At 35.8% G+C, this 26,531-nt stretch overlaps 2 protein-coding genes across 5 annotated transcripts in view; both read left to right on the forward strand.

Moving 5' to 3' along the window:
* Positions 1-23,396, forward strand: part of Ndufv2 (NADH:ubiquinone oxidoreductase core subunit V2) — a 31,878-nt gene extending 8,482 nt beyond the window's left edge. The window contains exons 2-8 of the mRNA XM_015482548.2: positions 6,128-6,193; positions 7,625-7,687; positions 7,779-7,895; positions 10,813-10,981; positions 12,429-12,538; positions 14,374-14,450; positions 23,244-23,396. Of these exons, the coding sequence (XP_015338034.1) occupies positions 6,128-6,193; positions 7,625-7,687; positions 7,779-7,895; positions 10,813-10,981; positions 12,429-12,538; positions 14,374-14,450; positions 23,244-23,337 (696 nt within the window). The 3' untranslated portion in view covers positions 23,338-23,396. The remainder of the gene's footprint in view (positions 1-6,127; positions 6,194-7,624; positions 7,688-7,778; positions 7,896-10,812; positions 10,982-12,428; positions 12,539-14,373; positions 14,451-23,243) is intronic.
* Positions 23,397-25,960: 2,564 nt separating this feature from the next.
* The window catches only part of Ankrd12 (ankyrin repeat domain 12), a 149,130-nt gene continuing 148,559 nt past the window's right edge, over positions 25,961-26,531 (forward strand). For 3 of the 4 annotated variants that reach the window (XM_048806574.1, XM_048806570.1, XM_015482550.2), the window contains exon 1: positions 25,961-26,093. The gene's annotated coding sequence lies outside the window, so the exon portion shown is untranslated. Of the gene's footprint in view, positions 26,094-26,122; positions 26,257-26,531 lie in introns of those variants that run through there. The other variant, XM_048806572.1, reaches the window with a different exon arrangement.

The following is a 26,531-nucleotide window of genomic DNA, read 5'->3' on the forward strand; positions in this document are numbered from 1 at the left end:
GTTGCTTGAGCTAGTAATGGGGTAGCTGTAGGGTAACAAGTTAGCAAGAGTTGTAAACAGTGTGAAGATAGTATGGAAGGATCCCACAGCACTTTGAAACAACTGGGAGATTTTTCACATGTGTACTTTGACCCTGCTCAAGTGAACATATCTTTGTGAGTTTAATCTGTAAATGTGAGGGATTGTTTGAAATATGGTATATAGTCCTTGCCTGAGTTGGCTGCCAATAAAGGAAAAGATTGTTTTTCATTTACTTGACCTTAGTCTTACCTAATGAAGTTAATGAGTCTTTCAGTTTTTTCTTTCAGCTTTCTTGTCCCTTATTAAGTTCTCCTGGCTAAATGTTCTTTTATAATTCAAATATATGATAGACCTCAAATGTGAGTTGAGCAACAATACTACTGCTTGAGCAACACAAGAAACTCAGAAAAAGAATAGGACCCATCAAAACATCATTAAGCGATCTATGTTCAGGGAGAATATAAAATGTTACTTATTTTTTGTTATTTTGAGCTTTGGTGTTGATGTTGTACATAATAGTAAGAGGGAAAGGCTAGAAGAAAGAGCACAGGACTTAAGCCTGAGCTCAAAATCCTCCTCCCTTGGTCACTGTGGTATGAGACAAATTATTGTCACTGAGCCTGAGTTTCTTTTTCTTTTTAGATGTAGATGGACAAAATACCTTTATTTGTTTTATGTGGTGCTGGGGTTTGAACCCAGTACCTCTCACATGCTAGGCAAGTGCTCTACCACTGAGCTGCAACCCCAGCCCTGAGCCTGAGTTTCTTTAAATGTAAAATGGAAATAATAACTTACCATAGGTTTTTGAGGAGTCATTGAAAAAAAATATATAGAAGGGCTTGATGCTGAGCCAGTTTAGGAAAAGAATAAGGTGCAATATTCTGTGCCATATATCAGGTTATATTCTTGTTTAGTTAAAAAAAAGTTATTTGGACTTTCAATTGGAGTTCATTGAATTAATTGGAATTTTGTTGAGGTATAGCTATTTCCAAGCCTAGTGAGAAACTACAGAGAAAAAATTATACTCCAGTTCAAGGGGGTCCTGGAATAGAACTCGGCTTATTCTCCAAATCAGTCTAGTCTAGGTTAAGTTCCTCTCCCCTGCCAGTTCTAAGGCTGGTTGGTTCTTATGTGCCTCTTTATTACTGAGTAAAACTGAGTTTAAATAGCCAGTTAAGGTAGTGTATGTATGTTAATTCAAACTTTTAAAATATTTTCCTTATTCCTTTATTCAAAAGTGGTGTGACAGGAATATTATAGTGAATATAAAATAGGTGACATTCTTAAATGTAGAAAAAAAACAGGGCAGCTTTGAAAAGATGTATATAAAACCTGCACGGATGAGTAAGTTTGTGCCAGTTGAAAAAAATTGAGGGCTTAATGTTTACCAATTTATCCTCACTATTTTGCTTACTTCTTTCATTTTAAATATATTATCTGAACCATTTTTCTATAGTTTTGAAGAGGTCAGTTTCAGGTATTGAAATTGAATTTGCTCAAATACTATCCTTATACAAACGTGTGTGTGTGTGTGTGTGTGTGTGTGTGTATGTATGTGGGTATGTGTATGTATATATATTTATATACAGTGTGTTTGTGTGTGTGTGTGTGTGTGTATTTTTTTTCAGGTTTTCTACAGGACTAGGAGAAGGTTGGCAATTATGTAAAAATCCTAATTGTAAAAAACATTAACCTACATCTTTCTCTCTAAATTAGAGCATTATAAGCTAAGGAGGTAGGGTAGTCTTTTTCTAATTTGTCTTCCTGTATGTGAATGCCCAGCTTTCTTCTTTAATCTCCTTAGTTTCTTAGATCTTGGTTCTTTCAGAGCTCTAATGTCATCAAATAATTCCTTTAAATGGCAAGTAATAATGTCATAACTTTTATAGCCATAAGATCTTGGGACTTACTGTGAATTCTGCCACTAATTAATGATGAAACCTAGAGAAGTTTTTATAACTTGTTTAAATCTCTATTTTCTAATACCTTGCAGGAAATTTGAGAATTAAATAATACATTAAAAGTTAGTTCCTGATACCTAATGATAGGTAGCAATGAAAACGTACTTAAGATGTGCCAGGCAATATATTAAGTAATTTACATGAAATATCTTTTTTCATTTTTTTCAACAATCCTGTGTAATACGTAGTAACTGATTTTCCAGATGAAGAAACTTGCTCTGGAGTTGAGTTTTTAACCACTTTGGTAAGTTGTCTCTCTCTAGATAGGGTATTTATGGAATATTAGATTCCAGTGGATTGTCCCAGTTACAGATGTGATGTAGACAATAATGAATTATGTTTGTTTAGAAACAATGAAATTGACATTTCCTACACTAGAACATGTTGGTGTTGGTCCTCTTTCACCTCAGCTGCCTTCAGGAATAGAGTATGTAAGATTAATTTGCATTTGCCTAATTACTGAAGCTGTTTTCAAATATTTGTTGGCCATTAGCATTTCTTCTTTTGAGAAGTGTTTGTAGTTCATTTGATTTCTTATTGATTGGGTTATTGTGTTTGTATTTGTTTGGTGGTAAGTTTTTGATTTCTTTATATATTCTGGATATTGATGCCCTGTTGGAATAGTAGATTTTCGTCCAGTCCACAGGCTCTTTCTTGGTGCTCTTATTTCCTTTATTGTGCAGAAGCTTTTTGATTTGATGCCATCCCACTTATTGATTTTTAGTTTTATTTCTTGAGCTTTAGTAGTCTTAGTAAGGAAGTTGATGTTTGTGCCAATACGTTGGAGTATTGACCCTTTGTTTTCTTCTAGTATTTACAGAGTTTCTGGTCTAATTCCTAGGTTTTTGTTCCATTATGAGCTGAATTTTATGCATGGTGAGAGATTTGAATGTAGTTTCACTCTTTGGATATTCAGTTTTCTTAGCACCCTTTGTTAAAAATGTTGCTTTTGGCACCTTTATCAAGGATCAGGTTGACTGCACCATTATAGATTTGGCTCTATATCTTCTATTCCATTGGTCCTCATATCTGTTTTCATGTTTTAGATTGTTTTTGTCAGCTACATAATATTCCAAAGTTGGCCTTTTTTATGTTTAATAAAAATTTATATTTACAATGAACATGATAGAAGCAACATTTTTATGTAAACCTTGTCCTCATTTTAAATATTCTTTAGGATAAATTTCTAAAAGTAGAATTATTAAGTTAAAAGATGGAAACTTTTTTAGGCTCTCCATAAATTTTATGCTAATTTTGTTTCTTTAAAAGACTGTAGCAGATTTTCCCTAATATATCAGTATGCTCATATCCCCATGTGTTTAACAAAATGAAATATTGTCTTTAAAACAAATTTGCTAGCTTGATAGCCAAAAATGTTTAAATGTTTTTAAGTACTGGTAAGTTTTTAAAACATTGACTTCTGTCAAATTTTGTTCATGATCTTTATTCTTTATTTCTGATTTTTTAAAATATATGTATGATCTCGGCAGGCTATTAACCTCTGTCACCAAATATGTATAAGATTTAAGAGTCATCAGCATAGTTAATAGATGATAATGGGTAAACTCTCAGATACAAAGGATTTATAGAGAAGTAGGAGTGATGACTGAACCTGCCGCAGTCTGGCTGGGCACAATTCAGGAGCCACTTGTCAAAAGAAACGAACTTTATTTTTAGAACACACAGGCCATACCACACAGCTCTTCAGGAAAACCCTCAGAGCCCAACTGCCACCACAGGCTTCCCACAAGCCTCTCCACCTCCCCCACTCCTCCTGCTCTTGAGGTTGATTGGCTGGATCGCGTGGGCGGAGCCAAAAAAAGTCCCCCAATGAGCAGCTCTGTGGTCTGAAAGGGCCGGGAAACAACCCAATGAGCATCACGGCAGAGGAGCCAATCAGTTGGCAGCTAGAAGTTTGCTGGGGCCGCTATGAGCCAATCATCAGCTGGCAGCTGGAAGTTTGCTGGGGCCCCTTCTGCTGTGGCTCTCAACATCTCCCCCTCTCTGTTTAAACAACAAGCGTGTGGCTTAGGGACCGTGCCTACCTTAGGTTGTCCAATACTACATATGGTCCTTACCCGTCATCCGATGAGCTGACCTCAAGGCGTCAGCCTCCTGTCTTGGGTTGGTACCATTTCAGTTGGATCATACCCGTCACTGACTACCGGTCCAGCATACAGCCACACTTGTGGATAGGTCTTTGTACCAGCAGGGGGGTGAGGTTCTTTGCCTCACCTCTGTTGGCCCCCAAATTTTAGCTGAACGACCATCACAAGCAGAAGGGAGGAGGATACACCAAGCCAATTGACAGCTCCTTTTGGAAAAATTGTACCACCGATGACACCATCAGCAAAAATACCCCAACAGTACCACAAGTTGCTGCACGAACAGATAGTTCACAATGCATACAAGTGATACATAGTCCAGGCAAGTTCTGCAAGCAGTTCAGTGATGGCTCCTTTGATACCTAGTTTTGTTAAACCCTCCTCCCTAATATAGTCAAATTTAAAAAGGATTTATAGAGAGGTAGGAGTGATGACTGAACCAGAGGAAAACCTTATAAGGAGTGGGTAAAAAAGCCAATAAACAGAATATGTTAGAATTCAGAAAGGAGAGGATTGAATATTTTCCTTAATATTACTCTTGCATCAATCCTTATGAGGTCCTTTCTCTCAGAATTTAGTTAAATAACTCACTTATGGTACTCAAAAATTGTTTTGATTTTTAAAACACATTCTCAGTTGAAGTGATAGCAGTGTTTCGGTTAATTTTTAAAGTTTTATACAGATATCATTGTTTTGGTATTATTTGGGAATCACAGTCTTAGTTTTATCTTTATCTATTCGGGATCTAGACAGGCAGATTAGGGATATAGGAATAACCTTTTGTTTAATTCATAGATTGATCCTAGAAGCAATTTTGGAGAAACTGAATGAAAGTTTAAGAACATACAATGTCTCCTTGAATATAAGTATCACAATTTTTCTCTCTCTCTCTTTAAAAAAAAAAAAAATAAATAAAAAAAAATATATATATATATGTATATGTATATATATATATATATATATGTATATGTATATATATATATGTGTGTGTATATATATATATATATATATATATATATATATATATATATATCAGAAAACATTAAGAATGGTAACAGTTGTATATCTACCAGCTACCTAAGGTCTGGGAGAAACCAACAGAGTTGAAATCCCCTTGGATGTCAGCTTTTGTTTAATGCCAGAGAGAGATTTTTGTATCTCTCTCTGATTACCCTTTCAGTTATCCTGGAACTGATATTTATCATTCCCATGTTTTAATACCTATGTCTTATATTCTGTATCTAGTTTTTTTCCCTTGTTAATTAAAGCAGATGTTCCATGGAAACTTATTTCTTCAGTTGAGATAATACTTAGACCTAGAGAAAAGTTAAATATATTATTATGTTACATTACTCTTTTTACTTTTCTGTTAACTTTCTTTGAATTGACCAATTCTTCATCAATTCCATGTTTGATTTTTAATCCAATCTTTTACCATGTGTGGTATATAGAACTCTGAAGTTGTAGGACTTTAGAATAGTTGAATTACTTGAGGAGGGGAGCAGAAGGCAAAGAGAAATGAAATGTAACAGAATAATCATGTACCTTCCAAAGCAGTCATACCTTGTTTATCTGCTTGGCATCATAAATAACTTTTAGAAACTACTCATATGGCTGGAGTTTCTGAACTAATATAGTCAAATTTAAAAAGGAAGATAATGTTGACTCATTTGTACAGAGTATATGACTCATACAATACAGTATGAAAACATGTTTATGAAGATCCACATTAAACGAAAGCTGGCATCCAATTTGATTCAAAAGTGAAAGCTAGTAAGTTAAATGGTACATTAATTCTCCACGTGCATGCTAGCAGAGCTTAGTAGAAAGGGTATATAAATCAGTGGACATGGGTTGTGGTCAGGCAAGTTAATAACCTTGCCTTTAGAGTTCCCATTTCCTTCTGCCTCTCCTGAAATAAGAGATCAGCAAGAGTGGGGTAGTAGGCCATATCTCTTAAGATCTTTTACTCTGTAATTTGAAAGTATTTTCTAAGGTTTATGATTTTTTACTACATTTTCTTAACATTTTAAATTTCAGGGAAGACATATAAAGAATTTGCATAACACAGCTGTACAGAATGGTGCTGGAGGAGCCTTGTTTGTGGTAAGTAATCAGATTTCTTTATAGTGGCAAGACTTGAAAACTTGAATTCATTGTAATATCTAAATTTGGCATGTAGCTCAATAGTAGAGTGCTTGCTTAGCATGTGCAAGACTCTAGGTTCAATTCACAACATCACCCCCGCCCCCCCCAAAAAAAACTCAAAATATAAACACTAGTATATTTGGTGTATGTTGGCCATTGTTGGAATTTAAACATAACTGATTCCACATTTCAAGAAATTATCGTTCTAACTAAACCTCTCAAATAGAAATATAAATTGGCACTAGAGAAACTTGAAATAGGAATTTTGATTGTTCTTTGATGAAATTACTATGAAACCTCATTTGATTCTCATCACACTTTAGATTCTTAAAAGTGAGTTATGTTGGCTAACTGAAGATTCTGAGGCTATAATTTGGGCATCCCCAAATGGCCCAAATTTGAAACTCATGGATTTCACTAATGTAGTGAATACATTAGCATTTGGTCTTTATATTTTTGTTTCCAGGGTGTAACTACAGGTAGAAATATATGAACTCCCCAACTTAGTTGCACAGTTCAGAAAGTATTATGTGTCTACTTTTTCTGACTTGATGCAGTTTTCAGGGATTACTGTTTAAAGGCCATGTAGTAGATTTGTATGATTATTTAATGTTAGTGGTATAATAAGTAGCTTCCTGCTTTATCACCTTTGTCTAAAAACATACCATATTGGCCAGATACTTAAAATTATTATCAGAGTTTGTTTTCTTTCCTCTTTATGTCTTTTTACAAAGCAGAACTCTTATTAGAGTTAATGTTCAAGAGATTCAGTTTTGTATTCAGCACACATACAAAGCATTAATTGATGTGTTAATTTCAGTGTGATTCACTTAATTTCCTGTTGACATGCCATTTCTTGTCAGTTTTTCAATAGAGCCTGCTCTGCTCTTTTAAGGAAAAGAAATAAATCTTTTTGATGTTGCTAGTTTCTGTTATGGAAAACCTAAAGCAGTGGTTCTTAACTTTTTTGACCTCAGATCCCTTTGATACTGATTGATACCCACTCTTTAGGAAAAACACATATATGTTAAAACTCAAAATTTTGTCTTAATTTTATAAGGATTGCAATGATTGGTAATATTTTTGTAACCTAATTTAGAAGATCTGATTCCTGATGAAGTTGGATAAAATTTTTTTTTTTTTAGAGGAAAACTACTACTTTTAACCTTTAATGTGTGCTTTCTGAAACTTTGAAATATTTGAACTCTGCTAACTTTGGTAATCATAGTATCAAATGTATTTTAGTCATTCTTTCTGATAGTTTGACATAGGTTGGAACTAAAGCAAAGAGATTAAATGATCAGTAATAGTATAGTAATGTACAGTGCTATTCACACTTTAGAGAGAATTTTGATAATTTTGGGAAATCTTTTCTTCTTCTTTGTGTAGCACAGGGATACTCCTGAGAATAACCCAGATATCCCATTTGATTTCACACCAGAAAACTATAAGGTATGGGTATGACTAAATTAATATTATAATTCATTTAAAAAATATTATCTTCCAGAGTGTAAAATGGGTGCCTTTTTTTTTTTTAATACAGAGGATAGAGGCAATTGTAAAGAACTATCCAGCAGGGCATAAAGCAGCAGCTGTGCTCCCAGTCCTGGATTTGGCCCAAAGGCAGAATGGGTGGTTGCCCATCTCTGCTATGAACAAGGTACTAAATTCATTTTTGCTTTAGTTAGAAAAGCAGGGAGGATTGTGTGTGGTAACTTCCTTATATAGAAATCACTGATAATCATTAGTGTTGGAATCTAGCTGTTTGGAGCTCTTTAGTCATTTATATGTTTCCTTGAATACATTTATTGGTTCTCTTAATACAGAGAACTGAAGTATAGCCTTCTATTCTTGCAGGAATTAGTGAAGGCATCATGGTGAAAGAGTCTTTTTGACATTTTCCTGTTTGAGGGTCATAATAAAGGTAAAAGATCTCAAGTGTATATACTTTGGTGTCAAGATATTTTGAAAATTAATGTATTTTAAGACTAGAATTTAGGAAAAAAAAATCTCACAGTGTGACCCTTAGTATTTTGCAACTTTGGTTGCAGGCTATAACAAAAATCTATATAATATGCGGTATTTATGTCATCTGATTATACCATGTTAGAATCAACCTCCAGAAATGCCATGACCTACTTAATATGAAGTTGGTCTGCTTATACGTATTTTAAGACTCATTTTTTTCCTAACAGTTTTTAGCAATAATCCAAATTTCAAGTTTATTCATATCCTGTTTATAAAATAACTACATTTGTGTGGTAATGTAGCATATCATTTGCAAAGCTCCATATAAAAACTACATATAATTTGATTATTATGAGAGTCACACAACTATTAAGCTATGCTATATAATGGAAAATATATTTGACTTAGAACTAAGAGATCTTTTTATTTGGGCTTACTCTCACTAGCAATAAAGCTTTTAAAGTCATTAAGTTATGATTTCTAAATGACAGCTGGGACTGAATTCATTCCCAATTCAGTTTATTTTCTACTTGATCAGCTATCATAGAGATTCTGCTGTACTTCATTCTTTTTATCACTTTCTGAACTTTATTTGATCATAACTGTTAGGCTAGACTGTCACCGTTTTGGGGAGAATAGAAACATCCTCCATTTATCTAATAAAATTAAAAATAAAAATTTTTGTTTTGGTTGACTGATCTCTTATTAATACTGTATAGACCTTTACTATTTTTTCCTCTATGAAAGCGGTTATAAAGCTAGTTTAATTAAGTACTATCCTTACTAAGCAGTTTTTTTTTTCCTTAATCATGTTTCTTTGGGAGTTACATTGTTTTTAAAATTAAGTGTATGTTTCTAATCACAGTTTTTATTTATTTGCAGAAATTTCTGTATTCAATAATGGCAAGCTTATTAGAAGTTTGCTGAATGGCAAGCTTAGCAGAGCTATATAAAATATGTAAGAAACTAATGTGAGAACATTTAAAACATATTGTCCTGTTCTATTTAGAGTTAAATACAAGTGAGGGAGAGATAAGAAATACAGAGAATAAAACTAAGGTTCTTTCTACTTTACATTTAAGACTTAATGGTACTGTCCTACCTGCCTCCAACCCAAGAAACATTCAACCTACAAAACAAAAGAATCCAGAAGCTCACTCATTAGTTTCTTAATAGTGACTAAAGTGTAAGGAAGTGAGCAAAATTCCAGGGGTAGCTTTTCAAATTAAATAATCAGGGTCTTCCTCCATATTTATTAAATTATTTATAGTGGTAGGGCTGTGACATGAGTATTTTGATAAGAGAGTGCCCCAGATTTAGCAGTTTGTCCTGGTTTAGAACTAGTGTATTTCATATCACAACTATGTCTTTCATAGGTGAGCTGAATTAGATATTTTTGACAATACCTTTCCCTTTAGAATTCCTGATATAAAAAAGTTCAGCATGTTTATTATCTGAAATACCATTTAATGACCTCTTTCATATCGATATAGATATATGCATAATTTTTAAGAATGCCAGATAGCAAGCCTTCGAAAACTCAATAGACTAATGATGTTATGTCATCTAGAAAATTAAAGCCAGGATTATAATAATGATAGACCAGCCCTAACTAACAACTACAAAGCCTTGTTTTTCCATACAGACTTGCCCTAAAAGGTATGCCCTGCTGAGAAAGTGATCCACTTAGTCCTAAAACCTAAAATCAGGTATTTTCCGGCAATTCCTTGATGTGAGGGTTGGGAAGTACTAGTCTGTAAGATCTGGCTTCTGTAAAAAGTATTGTGATATGAAATAAAAGTAGTTTTTTTTTTTTTTTTTGTATTATTCTGAAAATAATTTTGTATTATTCTGAAAATATAAAATTGTAGAAATATAAAATTTTATGTTTTCATATCTAAATGTAAAGATATATAAAAACATATGGGTCAATACTGACCTTTTTTCTTTTGCCCTATCTTTTGCATACGTACATATCACCAAGTGACATCAAGCTTCTTTGAAAAATTAATGAAATAGCTTAAATTACAACATCTAAGAGTTTGAAATGATCAAAATAGAAATTCTAATAATACAATATCCTTTTGAGGACCAGGTCTATAATACTGTATAGACCTTTAGTATTTTTTCCTCTATGAAAGCGGTTATAAAGCTAGTTTAATTAAGTACTATCCTTACTAAACAGTGTGTGTGTGTGTGTGTGTGTGTGTGTATATATATATATATATATATATATGACAACTCTATTAGGTTCTCTGGACTCTTTGTGGTTTAAGTTGTTTCTAAGAATTCCAGGGCTTATATCACAATTATCAGATACAAATACAAATTCTGCTCTTGAAGAATTTTTGTTTTAACCAAATGGAGGCTATATTGATTGAAATTACATGTTTTACAACATACCAGAAGCTCAATTAATAAATATGGTGGGCTGGGATTGTGGCTCAGTGCTAGAGCGCTTGCTTAGCATGTGTTAGGTGCTGGGTTGGATCCTCAGCACCACATAAAAATAAATAAATAAAATAAAGGTATTGTGTCCAACTCCAACTAAACATAAATAAATATATAAATATGGTAATTACCTTCTTAAAATTTTCCTAATGTTTTAGGTTGCAGAAATTTTACAAGTACCTCCAATGAGAGTATATGAAGTAGCAACTTTTTATACCATGTATAATCGAAAACCAGTTGGAAAGTATCACATTCAGGTCTGCACTACAACACCTTGCATGCTTCGAAACTCTGACAGCATACTGGAGGCCATTCAGAAGAAGCTTGGTATGGAATGCTTATCTGTAACTTTTATTTTAGAAAACAATTGTCTTTCTAGAATGATGTATTTCTACCTAGATTTTCCAACTTCTTCCATATTAGTAGGCTTGTATATCCCTAATAAATTTGTGTCTATTGTTTGCATACTTTCTGCATACTTTCATTCCTTTCGTGTTTGTCCTTAATTCTCAGCTTCAAAGGACAGTGTCTAACTAAATTACTTAAGGCCTTGCTAGGTTTCTGAGACTGGTCTTGAACTTGAGATCCTCCTGCCTCAGCTTCCAGAGTTGTTGGTATTATAGGCATGTGCCATCATTTCTGGGAGTTTTTACCTTTTCTATTTTAGTCATCAAGTATTTTTTTTTTTTAATGAATGGCTTTCTCTCTCTTTTTTTTTTTTTTTTAATGTTTCTTTTCATTGTTGTTGATTATTTTTTATGTGGTGATGGGGATTGAACTCAGAGTCTCATGCATGCTAGGCACTGATCTCTCTCTCCAGCCCCTCATCAACTATTTTTTTTTCATTGCTTAGAAAATGATTTATTTCATGATAGAAGATGGTACATGAAAAAGTGACTGTATTGTTTGCGTATTCTACTAAAGAAGCCATGGAATAAATAGGATATAAACAGTAATAATGCTTCACGGAATGGGAAATTTAAAACAGATGTTATTACAGCAACATTTAAAAAATAAGGGGGAATTTTTCCACACAAAATTGCCATTGCTGCTTTTATATTTGTTAAATGAAGCTAAAAGAAAGTATCTTTTAATTTTGTTTTTGAATATAAGTACTTGTATGTTGTAAAAATAGATGGGCAGTATTGAAGTGTACAAAGCAGAAAAACTTAAGTTGGCCCCAAGTCCCAGGCATATATTCTGATAACTATTTGGTATGTTAGTTACAGATTTTATAACTTTTTATTATTCAGTACCTAAATGTATATAAACTGTTTGCGTATTTGTCCTGTTGTTCCCTGAGGTTGTTTATAGTAGAATTGCTAGAACAGATTTTACCATATTTTCCTAAATTGCTTTCTCCTAAATGTATAAGACTATTTTTTCCTCACCTCTGTAATAGTCTTTGACATTAGGAATTATTCTGATCTTATCACAGACTGTGATATTAGTAGTTATCACAATCAGAATGAAAATAATAGTCTTGTACACTACTGCATAACAATAAATACTGGAAAAGGGTCCCTAAATTTGATTGTTTTTAAATGAACAAGTCAACTTAAAAAATCTTAGAATGTTATAATTAGAAGTTTTTCCTTAAAGAAATTTAATGCTCTTAAATACTTTTTGTATACCTCTGCAATATATTGTGGGGTTTCTTTATCCTCTCTCCCACCCTGCTTAAACCAGATTGCTTTTGTGCTATAGCCTCACAGATCCAAGAGTATAACCTATATTATGGTATAACTTCTCAGTGATCATTTGTATTTTTTAGGAATAAAGGTTGGGGAAACTACACCTGACAAACTTTTCACCCTTATAGAGGTGGAATGTTTAGGAGCCTGTGTAAATGCACCGATGGTTCAAATAAATGACAATTACTATGTAAGTATTCCACTTAATATAAGCTAAAGTTCTGTGATGTCATATTTAAAATATTTTGTTCCATGTCCTTCAGATGTTGCGTTCTGAATTATTCATTTAAAAGAAATGGTATTAATATCTAGAAGGCTTTAAAAATTACCTTAAAACATTTTTGCATTTTCTCCAGAAGATAATGACAAATTTTAAAGACTTTAAATTATGAAAAATTTAATCTTCTTTGACATACAAATGCAGATAATAACCTTGGTGTAGCAACGGAGACTGCACAGTAAGATTTTGTAACATTTACTTCAGGTACTATTGCTATTAATCATCACTGTCATTTTTATTTGTCATGAAAATGAGTTACAAATACAGGTGAAAAACTCTTACTCCAAATCCTATTCTCTTCATCTGCAGAGAGTTCCATTATTTTCCAGTATTCTCTTTTTCTGTATATGTATGCATCCATACTAATATATAATGTTATGTTGTTTTAAAAAAAATTATAGAGATGGTAGCTTACCTTAATATGTCCTGCTTTAGCTGGATCTTAACAAAGTTTGATGTTTTTTTATTTTAATTTGTCTTTGAGCTAAAAGTTTTTTAGAAGGGTTTTTAATATTCAAATGTATAAAGTTTTCTAGTTACCATTTTTAAGTTGCTTGCTTTCTTAATCATTTTGGTTTTCATTTGTGATGTCTTCTTAGCTTCTATTTCTTAGAAATCTGTTATGGAAATTCTTTTAGGTCTGTATTTTGAAAACAGGTCTTCAAAGAAGAGACTTTACTTTGCTTCTCTCTTACTACTGAAAGATCACCCCCCCAACCCCCATATCCTTACACCCTAAGTCTTTCCCATCCCCCAGCATAAAAGATTCTAGACTCAGTTTTTGTGGAAGAGTTTAATTTCTAGTTTATTCTTATGTTGAAGGTATAGCTTTTGGGATCTTAAATGTGTGGTTTGTGTGGTCTCTTAGATTCTTTTGGGCTTCTGTAGGATTTGAAGCCAAGTTTGCTTGGTGCTCTAATTGTCTTCTTGGATTTTCATTGAGGTTTTGGCTTCTGGGTATTTATTTCTCAATTTAAATAGGAGCTAGACAGTCAAGGCTTTGTATGAAGGAGTATAAGCCTAAACACAGTAGATTACAGAAGCTTTGTGTAAGAGACAAGAGATTCTGGGCTGGGGATATGGCTCAAGCGGTAGCACGCTCGCCTGGCATGCGTGCGGCCCGGGTTCGAGGGTTCGATCCTCAGCACCACATACAAACAAAGATGTTGTGTCCGCCGAGAACTAAAAAATAAATATTAAAAAAATTCTCTCTCTCTCCCACTCTCTCTTTAAAAAAAAAAAAAAAGAGAGATTCTTTCAGTTAATAAGTAGTTAGATCTTTAGACTAGTGATAGATATTAGACACCTACTTGTAAGTTACAACTAATTACTATTTGTATCTCACTGTTTTTTCAAGAATATAGCATTTATTGGTTTTGTGCCTTGGTGCACTGTTTCTCTTTTATAAATTTTCTCATTTAATCCTCAAAAACAGGTTCAGGTTGGTTTACAATTAAAGAACCAGGCTTGACAAAGCTGAGTAACTTATCAAAGATGACTAGTCATAAATGGTGGAGCCAAGTTTCCAATGCATATGTTTTACTTCAAGCATACTCTCTTTTGCCTCTTCAGCTATAGCTCTTGCTGCATGTTACATTTGGGGGCATGTACTCTATATTGGAGTTATTCAGTTATTGCTATCTTGGTATATCTGATCTGAAAGAGACAGTCAATAAACTAACCAGTGTTGGAGATTTACGCCAGTTGCAGCAGTAGAAATGATTTCAAGTGAAATTTTTTTCTAGGAGGATCTGACACCAAAGGATATTGAGGAAATTATTGATGAGCTCAAAGCAGGCAAAATTCCAAAACCTGGGCCAAGGTATGCTTTTATTTATATATAATAAGTTTTAATGTCTTTACATAAATTAATATTTCACATAAACAATTTAAAAAATTTTATGTTCATAGGAATTTGCAGGGATTTGGGATATCTAAACCAATCTGTCATGTAGAGCAAGAATTTTGATTTTCTAAAATCCTATCAGATAATCATTTGATATCTGAATATTTATAGAAAAGAAAAATTTACTACAAGCAGACATTATGTTGAAATGAGATTGACCCGAAGTCTGGCTCCCTGTAATTTTCACCTAAAGAACCAATTCTGTCCTTTAAATCACAAGATAATTTTAATACTTATTCCAAATGATAGCTCTTCAGGTACTAGAAATAGCTATTTTGTCTTCCCCATATCTTTTTTTCAGATGAATATCTGCATTTCTTCGATTGTTCTTCCTATGACACAGTTTTGGTTTCCCATTTTTGTGGGATTTCTGTGGTTGTGACTTCAAAGTGATATTTAAACTGATCACAGTGGTCACATACCTCAGTGACATTTTGGTCAGCAAGAAACTACATATGCAATGGTGAGGCTCTATAAGATTAAAATGATGCTGAAAAATTCTATTACCTAGTATTTTTACTATATTTTTTTCTATGCTTATATATGGTTAGACATAAAAATATGTTTATAGTTGCCTGTAGTATTCACTACAGCAATGAAGAGCAGTTGGGTATGTAGTAGGTATATATGAGGCTATGCAGATTTCTGTAAGTACAGTCCTGTGATGTACCTTGAGTGACAAAATTGGGTAATGATGCATTTCTCAGAAACTGTTCTTATTATTAAGCAACACATTTGAGTTATGTACTGATCAATACAGAGAGCACTGTGGAACTACCTCCTTTTGTTCCAGATATACTTAGAATAATGTAACCTAATTGCATCAACTCTTATTTCAGTTTAATTACACAATTACTCACATAGTCAGATAGAAAGCTCAGATCTTTTTCAACTGTTTATCCAGGTTGTTCTTATCCTATAGTTGTATTATATTAGTTTTCTTTCAATTAAACTTTAAAATTTCTTTGAAATTTCAAACTTCTATTGCTAAATAAACCCCTATTCCACATCTAAGTGTTCAGTTACTTAATAAAGAATAAAAATTCTTTATTAATACTAGCAACACTAATGGTTTCATATAGTTGTAATCCCTGTTTTTTTTGTATCACATAAATGTTTTCTTCTCTTTAACACATTTATAGATTTTAATATTCATATAGTAACTGATGTTTTAAAATAGCTATGATGTGCTCTTTATGTCCCTGATCCTAGTTTTTATTATAAATAACAATTCTTTGAAGTTGACTTATAAAGAGTATAGAGTGATTCGTAAATTTGCATTTTAGAAGAATGCATCTATTATTCTAGCAGACTAATGATTCTACTTAATGAGAAAATAAGGTCAGTACAAGGTAACTTGAGGGTTAGTGAATACTAACTGACCCTATTGACTATTAACTTCTAACATGTTCTATTTTCAACACACTGTGCATATATACTTGAATTTGCTTAAAGAGATTTGGCATTTCTTCCTGGTTCCTCTCTTTATTGGATTATACTTGCTTTTTCAGGAGATAAAATAATTCCATTGTACAAAATCATTCCTGGATGAAAATTAAGTGAAACTTCTTGTCATTTAACATTATAGGATCTTACTGAACCAGTGCTCCTGTGTAAACTTATTCTTGCTTCAAATGTTGATTTCTCCCTCAATCCCCTAAAACATCTGTATTTCATAGTATTTTCCACAAGCCTCAGATCCTTTAGTATTTAGAAGTCTTTAAATAAGTTTATGCTATTTTTGTAATTAACCTATAACTTTTCAGTTTTTGGATGTTTTTAAAAATGATGTAAATCCAAGAGTTGCATGCACTGTCATATGTTTGTAATCCCAACTCCTTAGGAGACTGAAGCAGGAGGATCTCAAGTTTGAGGCAAGCCTAGGCAACTTAATGAGACCCTGTCTCAAAAATAAAATGGGCTGATAATGTAGCTTAGTGGAGTGCCCCTGGTTTCTTTTCCCTGTATTGCAAACAGAACAACCCCCTCAAAAACCTAAGGACAGATTTCCTTGTGAAATCCACTTAGGTTCTTTAGGTGGCCCCCTTTGTTTTGATTGAATGCTTACAATTTTATGATCAAAATTTTTGTTTAGAACCTCCTACATCTCTTCTTGTGAACTGGGATCAGTGGTTTATAGCGTTAATCCAATATTATTATTCTCCTGCCACAGAAGTTAGTTTGTTTACTTCATCGTGATAAACTTCATTAAATACTCAACATTCATGTATTTTACAAACATTTTTTGAGTGCCTGCTGCGTTCTAGGTACTATTTTAGGTTGTGCACACAGTTATAAACAAGATAAAGTTTTTATATGTCTTATGTTCTATTGATGGAGACAGACAACTAATATAATATCTGAGTGAAAAATACTGTGAAGAAAAGTGAAGTAGAGTTAGGGTAAAGAGAATGGAAGTAAATTTATCCAAGAGATGCCTCTCTGAGATGATAATGTTTGAGCTGTGATCTGAATGATGAGCAATGTTCCATGAAGGATAAAAAAGTTATAATAAAGTTCTGAAGGGAAAATAAGACATCACTATAGTGCAATGGGATGAGTGAGATATATAATAACAAGTTACTGTTGGAATATATCCAATAGGGAATGATATGTGATTTTGCTGAAAATATTGTCTTAGTTGCTAAGTAGGGAATAGTTTTAGAATTTAATGGGTGTTATAGAGCTGAGGAATTATGGATAATCTAACTTTTTGGTTTGAGCCTCTCCCTAGTTCCTTTAATATGGAGATGATTTAGGGTAGTGTTTTAATCAGCTTTTTCACTGCTGTGATCAAAAGACCTGACCAGAATAATTAGAGGAGGAAAAGTTTATTTGGGGGCTCATGATTTTAGAGGTCTCAGTCCTTAGACTGTTCCTCGGGGCTCAATGTGAGGCTGAACATAATGGTGGAAGAGTGTGGCAGAGAGAAGCAGCTGACATGTTGATCAGGAAGTAGAGAGAGACTCCACTCGCCAAATACAACATATATATCCCAAAGACATGCCTCCAGAGACCCATGTTCTCCAGCCATGTACTGCCTGCCTACAGTTACCATGCAGTTGATTCCTGTCAGGAGACTAATTCATTGATTGGGCTAAGGCTCTCATAACCCATTGATTTCACCTTTAAACCTTCTTGATTTGTCTCATGTATGAGTTTTGCGGGAACATCTAATATCCAAACCATAACATTCTGCCCCTGGCTCCAAAAGCTCTTGCTCATCTTACAATGCAAAATACACTTTGTCCACTTCTAAGAGTCCCCATGGTCTCAACAGTTCCAGGATTGTCCAAAGTCTCCACTAAGACTGAAGACAAACTTGCATTGTGAGCTCCTGTAAAAATCAAAAGCAATTTACAACTACCCAATATATAAAGGTATAGAGTAAACATTTCCATTTGCAAAAATAGGGGCATAAAAAGAAAGGGTGGGACCAAAGCAAGATGGAAATTCAGCTAGACAAACAAGTCCTGTTCTGTGTCTGACATCTGAAGTACATTGTATCTTGATGTTCTCTCCAAAGGGCTGTAAAGCTCTGCCCCAGTGGCTTTGTTGGTTGTAGCCCACAGTGTCTCTGTTGGCTTGTCTGTTTAATTCCCACAGCCTTCCTTGGCAGATGTCCCACGTAACTGATATTTCTTAATGTTGGGGGTTTCGCTGCAGCTTTGTCTTCCTCCTCACATCTCCATGCATTGCCTTCTCAGGGGCTGCCCACAGGGACTCTGACCCTGTTGCACCTTCCTTGGCCTCCCAGGCTTTCCTTGGTGGAAATCTCTGTGATCCTCGAACTCCAGCACCCTGTAATCTTACAGAATCAGCACCACCAAGGTCTACTTCCATCTCAAGTAGTAGCCAAGTCTCTAGGGACAAGGCTACAGAAGCTTCTTTGAGTGCCTGGGTGGCTGAGCATGGTGAAACAACTTCCTAGGCCTCTCTGTGCAAGCAGAATGCCCCATAGGTCTCTTTTCAAAAGAATTTTTACTTTTAACACCCTTGAGCCTGAGATGGGTATGGTCTTGCCAACTCCTGAGATGTTCTCAAGCCATCTTTATTGTTTCTGGGCAAGGTCTTTAGCATTAGTTCTGATAATGTCTTTATAGCTCCAATTTCCTTAGCCCCAGTTTTACTCTCATGTTTCAAGGTCAAGTTTTTCAAATCTTTCTGCTCTGCTTTCTGCTCCTGAATATCACAATAAACTTGACTAAAAGCTAATACCTATGTCACTGCCTGAATTCTATGCTGCTTGGAAACTTCTGCCAGGTCAAGCATTCTGTCACTTTTAAAATTGGCCTTATAGAAAGTCTCAGGACATGGGCAAAATGTAGACAACTTCTCAGCCAGAATGGCCTCTAGTCCAGTAGTGTCCTTCTTTTCCTTTAAATTTTTTTGAGCCATCTTCACTGTCCATGGTCCCATTGGCATTCTAGTCTGAGTTCCACTAGGAACACCCATTAAGCTCTGCTTGTAACAGTCTAAAGCTTTTCTAGCTTACACTGCTAAACATCTCCAAATCCCAAAAAGCTCCAAAAACTTCTGAACATGGTCTGGTTAGTCACAGCAATAGCCCCACCAGTTTCTGTTTTAGTCAGCTTTTTTTCTGCTGCAACTAAAAGACCTGACAAGAACAATTATAAGGAGGAAAAGTTTATTTTAGAGCTCATGGTTTTAGAGGTCTCAGTCCATAGATGGCTGACTTATTCCCCAAGGCCTGAAATCCATGGCAGAAGAGTTTGGTGGAGGAAAGTGGCTTAGAGCATCGCATCAGGAAGCAGAGAGAGACTCCACTAGCCAGATACAAAATACATATATCTTAAGGCATGTACCCAGTGCCCACCTTTTCCAGTCACACCCTACCTATCTTCAGTTGCCAGTTACTAATTCCCATCAGGGGATATTGAGTAAAGGCTTTTAAAACCCAATCATTTCACCTGTGAATGTTCTTGCATTGTCTCTCTCAGTAGCTTTTGGGGGCCACCTAATATCTAAACCAAAACAGGTAGTTAAGTTACGGGAAGGAAAGTCAGAAATTTTAGACATGGTAAGTGTAAGATGCATATTTGACATTATGGTAGAATGCTGACAGGTAGATATGTGTCTGGAATTTAGATAATTAAGATTAGAGCTAGATATATTAATTGAGGATTCATCAGTTATTATAGTTTTTAAAGTCATGGTCTAGAGAAGATTAAAGAGTAAAACAGAATTTGTAGTTTTGGGGAAATACTGTAATATTTTTTATTTTTAGTAAGCAGGAACCAAGTAGCACAGTTAACATCTAATAATAAGGATGTCATTTATCAGTAATTCTGAACAGTTTTGAGATTTTGTTGATAACAGTTACTGGTGTCTAAACCTATTTTTATTTTCTCCTTATCACCTCTTGTTTAAAAAAAAGCAAACGTGTGCGCATGCGCACATGTGCTTGCTTATTTTTCAATATTTTTCAGTGTCTGAAGCCTGTATTTGGATATGGTCTTATCAGCACATGAGAATGAGAACTTTTCACTTTTCCTTCCCCCTTGTTAGTTAATGTCTTAGATGTGTAGGATAATGAAATACATTAGGGCAGCAATAACAATAATGTGTTAGAAGTTGTTCTTTAGCCAAAATAGCTAATTCTTTTTCATTAGTATTTTTATAATAAAGCTCTCTGCTCACATATTTCAAAGCAATGAAGAACTGAGAGAAATTAGATTGGTTGACTAGTAATTGAAGTATCAGCACCAAGTCTACCCTAGCAAAAATGATTCAAGATTGATGTGTCTGTGTAGTTGAAAACTGCTTTTTAAATTATTTTTTATAAATGACTGTTATATTAAACAATGGTAAGATAATACTCTTGATTTAATATTTTTGAGCTAAGATTGCTCTTATTTTCAATTTAAGGCATTGAAAAACTTATCAGAATGCTTTCAGTTTACTAATACATGATTTTTTTGGTGTGTATTCATTTATAATCCATTTATAAATTTAAAGTCTAATTTCATTCTTCATATTTGGTTTTATAAAGATATCTTAAATTCTGCAGAATTCTCTGGCATGCAGATACTATCCAAATCGTAAGAAATGGATGTCTAGGGTACAGTTCCGTGCAGTTGTTAATAGATAATTCTAAACAATAAAGTAACTTTGGGTTTTTAATATTAAAAGCAAGTATCTCAGTGGTAGTAAAATGATAAGCACTAAATCAATGTAATTTTTCTATTTAATATATAGCACTTTTTTAAGCCATAAAGATTCACAGAAAGGCTAAGATTCTAGAATGCAAATGAGTTAGACTGGTGCTTATACATATAATGCTGGAATGGCTGAAAAACCATTTATTTTTGAGATTTTAATGAAGATAGGGAAATTAATAGGTAACATTTTAAGAATGTGGTATCAGAAAAATCGCTTTTTGTTCACTGATTAGATGATTAGTAAAGTTATAGGGTTTTCTGGTGGTTTTTATAGCCTTATACTTATGTATTGTGTGAATGGTGGGGAAAAAGAAAAAATTTGCAGCCAGACATACAAGACCCCCTTTTTCCCCCTCTAAATATGTTGTGGGATTGTAATTTCATGGCAAAAACTTTAGGAATCTTTGGATTAGATTATTTTAAAAATTACTTCCACATGTAAAATTCCATAATTCTGTGAAGATCTTAGAAAGTATATATAATTGATTATCCCATTTATTGTTCCAGAAACTTCAGTTTTTTTACTTAAATTGATCCTTTGTATTGATAAAGAATATATCAATATTAAGGAATTCATTAATGTATAAAGATTCATATCCAAACTGGTAAGAGGTTTTTAAGATACCAAATGCTCAGTTATTAGTAGACTTCTAAAATGAAACATTTAAATCACATTCCATTCTGACATTTAACAAGAAAAATGTTATAGGTAGAGAAAGAAATCTGATGACAGGGGAGACCAAAGTCCCTCAAAATAAATTTCATTGGCAGTTAAGGAGCAGCATGTGTACCTATTTTACCTATTAGTAATTAACATTTAAAAAGTACAAAGCCAAGCTGGGTGCAGTGGCAGAGGCCTGTAATCCCAGCAGCTGGGGAGGCTGAGGCAGGAGGATTGTGGTTCAAAGACAGCCTCAGCAAAAGCAAGTTGCTAAGCAACTCAGTGAGACCCTGTCTCTAAATAAAATGCAAAATAGGGCTGGGGATGTGACTCAGTGGTTGAGTGCCCTGAGTTCAATCCCCAGTACCCCCCCTCAAAAAAAAAAAAAATTACAGAGCCACCTGTGAGAGGTGGTATGGGCCTGTAATCTTCAACTCTTTTAATCCTAGCTACAAAGAAGGCTGAAACAGGAGGATTGCAATTTTGAGGCCAGCCTGGGGCAATCCAGGAGACCTAGTATCAAAACAAAAAGGGCTGGCTGGGGTTTTGCTCAGTGGTAGAACACCCACTGCACTCAATCCCCATTACCAGAAAAATAAAAAGCCAAAAATTCTTGTATTGCTTTTTGTTTTTTAAGTTAAAATCATTTTGCTACTTAACCTACATAAGGTTCTGACAGGTAGTACAAACCAGTGAGTGCTTTTTGATTTATTTTTCATAGTAAATAAAAAAGATTTATAATGCAGACATATACTGATTTCTGATTTTGTAGGCATTGTTCATTAGTGTAAGTTACTTAATTCCTTGTATTATGTCATTATTATGTCATTTTCTTCTCTTGTCAACAAAAAGTGATATCCTAGGGTCCTAAAGAATAGACTTATAGGATTGATGAAAGAATATGAGGGGCAAAGCCAGAAGGAATTAAAAAGATTAGGTAAAGTTTTCAACTAAAATCTGTGACAGGAACAATGTAAATTAGCAAAACCAGGGAATGGAGAAAGGGAAAACAGTGTGTAGTGATTGAGGTGATACGTAGGTACTGCAATGGACTCCAGCTACAGAGGTCAAATAGGATAGAGGTAAGCAACTACTTGGAAAAGTGTATGTGGAGATGAAAAAGACAGATTCTTCTGCCCTTTTTACTCTTGCCCCGTACCCCCTGGGAATCAAACCCAGGGACTTGTGCTTGCTAGAAAAGTGCTCAACCACTGAGCTATATCCAGCCTTTCACTTCACTACCTCTGCATTAGGACCTGTTCTTATTTTCTTTTTGTGGCTGTTAGTGGCCGTCGTAGTCTAGAAACTTAAAAACTCTTATTAATTATACCCTTTAAAAACCAATTACAAATATATTTAAGATTCACTGCTTCTAAGGGACATCCTCCGAGTTGTGCAGATTCCTTCATGAATCCAGTTTCTATTTCCAAATGCAGTGTACAAGTGTGTGCTTTCTTTTGATTCACTGTGACAGTGAATGTTAATCTGGAAAGTGTTAAAGAAGAAATGTAATAGCCTAGTTTATTAAAGTGTAGTTTAAAAATGTCTTCTGGGGTTGAGCTATTTTTGCCATAGTTTTTAGCTCCGATCCTTGGACAGATGATGAATACTACCAACCTTGCTTTCTGTATCTGTAAAATAAAGCCAGTATTACTTATCTCATTGTAAAGATTAGGTAAGCTAATATATACACACTGCTCACTAGATGGAAACTGAGTGCTATTTATGTATTTTTCGTATTTGTGATGAGTTTTGATATAGTCTTTATCTTTAGGAAGAAAAAAATGTTATAGTAAATTTATAACCTTAAAAAATTTATAAATGTTCATCATTTATAGTTACTTTAATGTTACTGTGTCTTTCCAGGAGTGGACGTTTCTGTTGTGAGCCAGCTGGAGGTCTTACCTCTTTGACTGAACCACCCAAAGGACCTGGCTTTGGTGTGCAAGCAGGCCTTTAATTTATAATCAACTGTAAATATGTTATTGCAAAAATAAAATATTATATACATAAACTATATTTTCTTATTCTACTCTGAATTATCTTTGTAGTAACATAGTAACTTGCTGTAAATATTATGTCAAAATACAACACCATTTTAAAAATTGTTTGCTACCAATGGCTAACTATATAATCAAGTTAACACGTACTGCATTGTCACCCACTTTCAACTGCCAGATCACATTTTATCAATAATATTAGGTTTTTATGAAGTAAAAATTTTATCAAATTTCAAATGTTTTGCCTTCCCATCTTTAACCACAATTATGTTTTAGTTAACGTTATCTTTCTATAAACTTACATTTATGTCAGTACTTCAATTATTTTAATACTTACAGCACACAAATATATACTTTTTTCCAACTGGTACTTAAGACTTCAAGCACAGTGTAGGAATAAGGTAGTTTTGTCTACAACCATTATCACTTTTAAAAAGAAAGGAATAAAACACTTTGACATTGATACTGCAAGTATTAGAATGTTCTTCACCCAAAAAGTAATTGGGGAGAAAACTGGATGTATATGCACCTGCAAAATTTACTGCTTAGTTTATGGATATTATAATTTAGAAGTAAGAATACAACCGTTTGTATATTATGACCAATTCAAGAAGTTAGCTATATAGTACATTCGTTTTGCAAATTGAGAAAAGTAAGAGCCAACTTTACATGGTCAAATTTAATCAGATTGTTTCAGGATTTATCAGTCACTGTTTGGTCTTGTTTTTAACAGAATCACCTTTCACTAGTAATTATGATGCCTAAAATTTCATTTCTTTTACAACCCCAAGGACTCCCACATGCTAGGTAAGCACTGTAGAACTGAATTACACTTTCAGACGTTGTTTTCTTTAAAAATTAGTTTTTTTTAATTGAGAGGATATATCAATAACAGTAATTTTCTAAGCACCACATGACATAACACAAAATATCTTCCTTTCATCTGAGAACCCTCTTAATGGTATTATGAGCAACTTTTTGTTTCATTGTATTGCATACCATAAGTAACTCAAATGTAACACCATTCCATCTCTAGACATAAGGTGCTCTGACTACTCATTATTTATTATTTGAGGCATCCAATGACACTTCCCCTCTGAACTACATCCTCTGCCTTTCTTATTTTTAAATTTTGAGATAGGGTCTGGCCAAATGGACAAGGTTAGCTTCGAATTTGCCAGTCTCCTGGCCCAGCATCTGGGCTTGCTGGGATTACAAGCAAGTGCCACCACGCCTAGCTTCATTTTTTTCATATTGAACCTGTTTTTATAGGTGGGAGAAATGAATGTAGAAAAGGAGGGGAAAAATCTCTCTATAACGCGGGCTTGTATTTTATATAGTAATTTGCTGAAATTTAGCTTTCCCTCGAGTTGTGAATATCACACCTAAACTCTAGAAAACTCATAAAGGAAGTCTTAAAAACCCTGTAACTACACTCATTAAGGCAACAAATAGGATGCTGAAGTTTTGAGACAACAGTTAACGTTAAGAAAAAAGATCCTTTCTTGTTGCCTGTATACGCCTTGGGTAGTTAAGGCATATACAAACTTGCAGATCAATCTCTACCTGGGTAAAAAGCAGCCAGAAGAGCTAACACACTACTGCTGTGCTGAGATGTTAAAATTCTCAGGCACTCTTCTCCTGTATCTTTGAAATCCTCAATACCACATATTGAAAATGTACTGAAATTCCTGTTAAAAAGATCATTGTAAGATGTGGATGGGAGAAGGCATATTCTAAAACCTCGGGACCCCGCTGGCAGGTACACGCCACTGGACTTTTTCGGTATTTGAGCCCACCTAACGCAGGGTACAGAGAGCTCCAGGCGCAGGTGCACTGCCGCCCAGGCAAGCGCGCCCCCGTCTGCCCCACTTTCCGCACTGCGAGGTGAGCTCCCGGCAGCCAGGACCTTAAGCCATGAGGTTCCCGCCGTGGTGATCGAAGTGTTGTTTTTCCCGGGTCCAAATTCCTACCTCGTCCATCCTCCCACGGCAGAAATAACATATAAATACCCTATATGAAGCCTCTTCATCGCCGCCACCATTCCCAGAAGTTTCCAGTCACAGCTACTGCTATGGTCGCCGCAAAAGGCGACACTGAGTCCGCTTTCCCCTCAGTGTCAAAGGAATTTGCGATGCTTTCTATTCCAACCTTTGGTTCCTCCTCTCTTCCCGGGCCATTGACTGCGGAGAGGAGGCCGACCAGCACGGAGGAGTTCCGGCCCGCATTCCCCGCCGCCTCCAGTTGGTATGATCCGCCTCCCCCGCCCTGCGGCTAGAGAAGCCTCTCAAAAGAGCTTGGAGAGGGGCGGGCGCCAGAGGGCGGGGCCATCACGGCGTCCGTCCCGTGCCCACAAGAGTCACGTGTCAGCGGGAGTCACGTGCTCGCGCCGCAGCCAATCGCTGGTCGACGCTGTACTGGGAGCGAGGAGGCTGTGGTGAGAGACGGACCGAGACCGGAGATGTTTTCAAGCCCAGTCCCGACGGCGTTAGTGGCGGTTGCAGCGGCGACGAAGACAACGACAGCGACGGTCACGCGGAGTCACTCGTTCAGGGGGTAAACCCTCCTGTGCCCGCCGTGCCTCGGGTCCGTGCTGGCGAGGGGGGCGTGGCGACAGGAGAAGAGGAAGGAGGGGCGCGGTTTCGAGCCTGTCCCCGGCGCCTGGGAGGAGACCCTTCGGTTCCGCGCTGCTCCCGTCTCCCCTCCCCAGAGCAAGGTAGGATTGCGCCTTGCCCTGCCCACACCACAGAGGCTGCTGCGCGCCTCCGGGCCTGGCCTGAGGCGACGCGGCCTGACAGTGACAGGCCGTTACTGGCCCGGCGCGGGTTCGCCAGGCCCGCCTGTCGCCCCTCCCGGCCTCCTGAGGATCCGCGGTTCAGGTGGGAGCTGCCAGCTGGGCGGGGGCGCCGCCTGGGGCGGGGCGGAGCCGGGTGGAGGGCGGGGGGCGGCGGGCGGGGTGTGGGGCTTGGCGCTGGCGTCCCTCGCCGCCGCTCCCGGAACATGGCGGGGCCGGCGGAGCTTGTGCGTGCGAGTGTGCGCGGCCCGAGAGGGCGCTGCCGGAGTGCCGCGGCCGGACCCGGCGGGGTGGGGCGGGACGGAGGCGCGCCGGCTGCCGCGCGCTCTCGTCGCCACCGCGGGGTGTGCGCGGGTGCGG

This window comes from Marmota marmota, unplaced genomic scaffold (assembly GCF_001458135.2).
Source record: "Marmota marmota marmota unplaced genomic scaffold, marMar, whole genome shotgun sequence".
Lineage (NCBI taxonomy): Eukaryota > Metazoa > Chordata > Mammalia > Rodentia > Sciuridae > Marmota > Marmota marmota.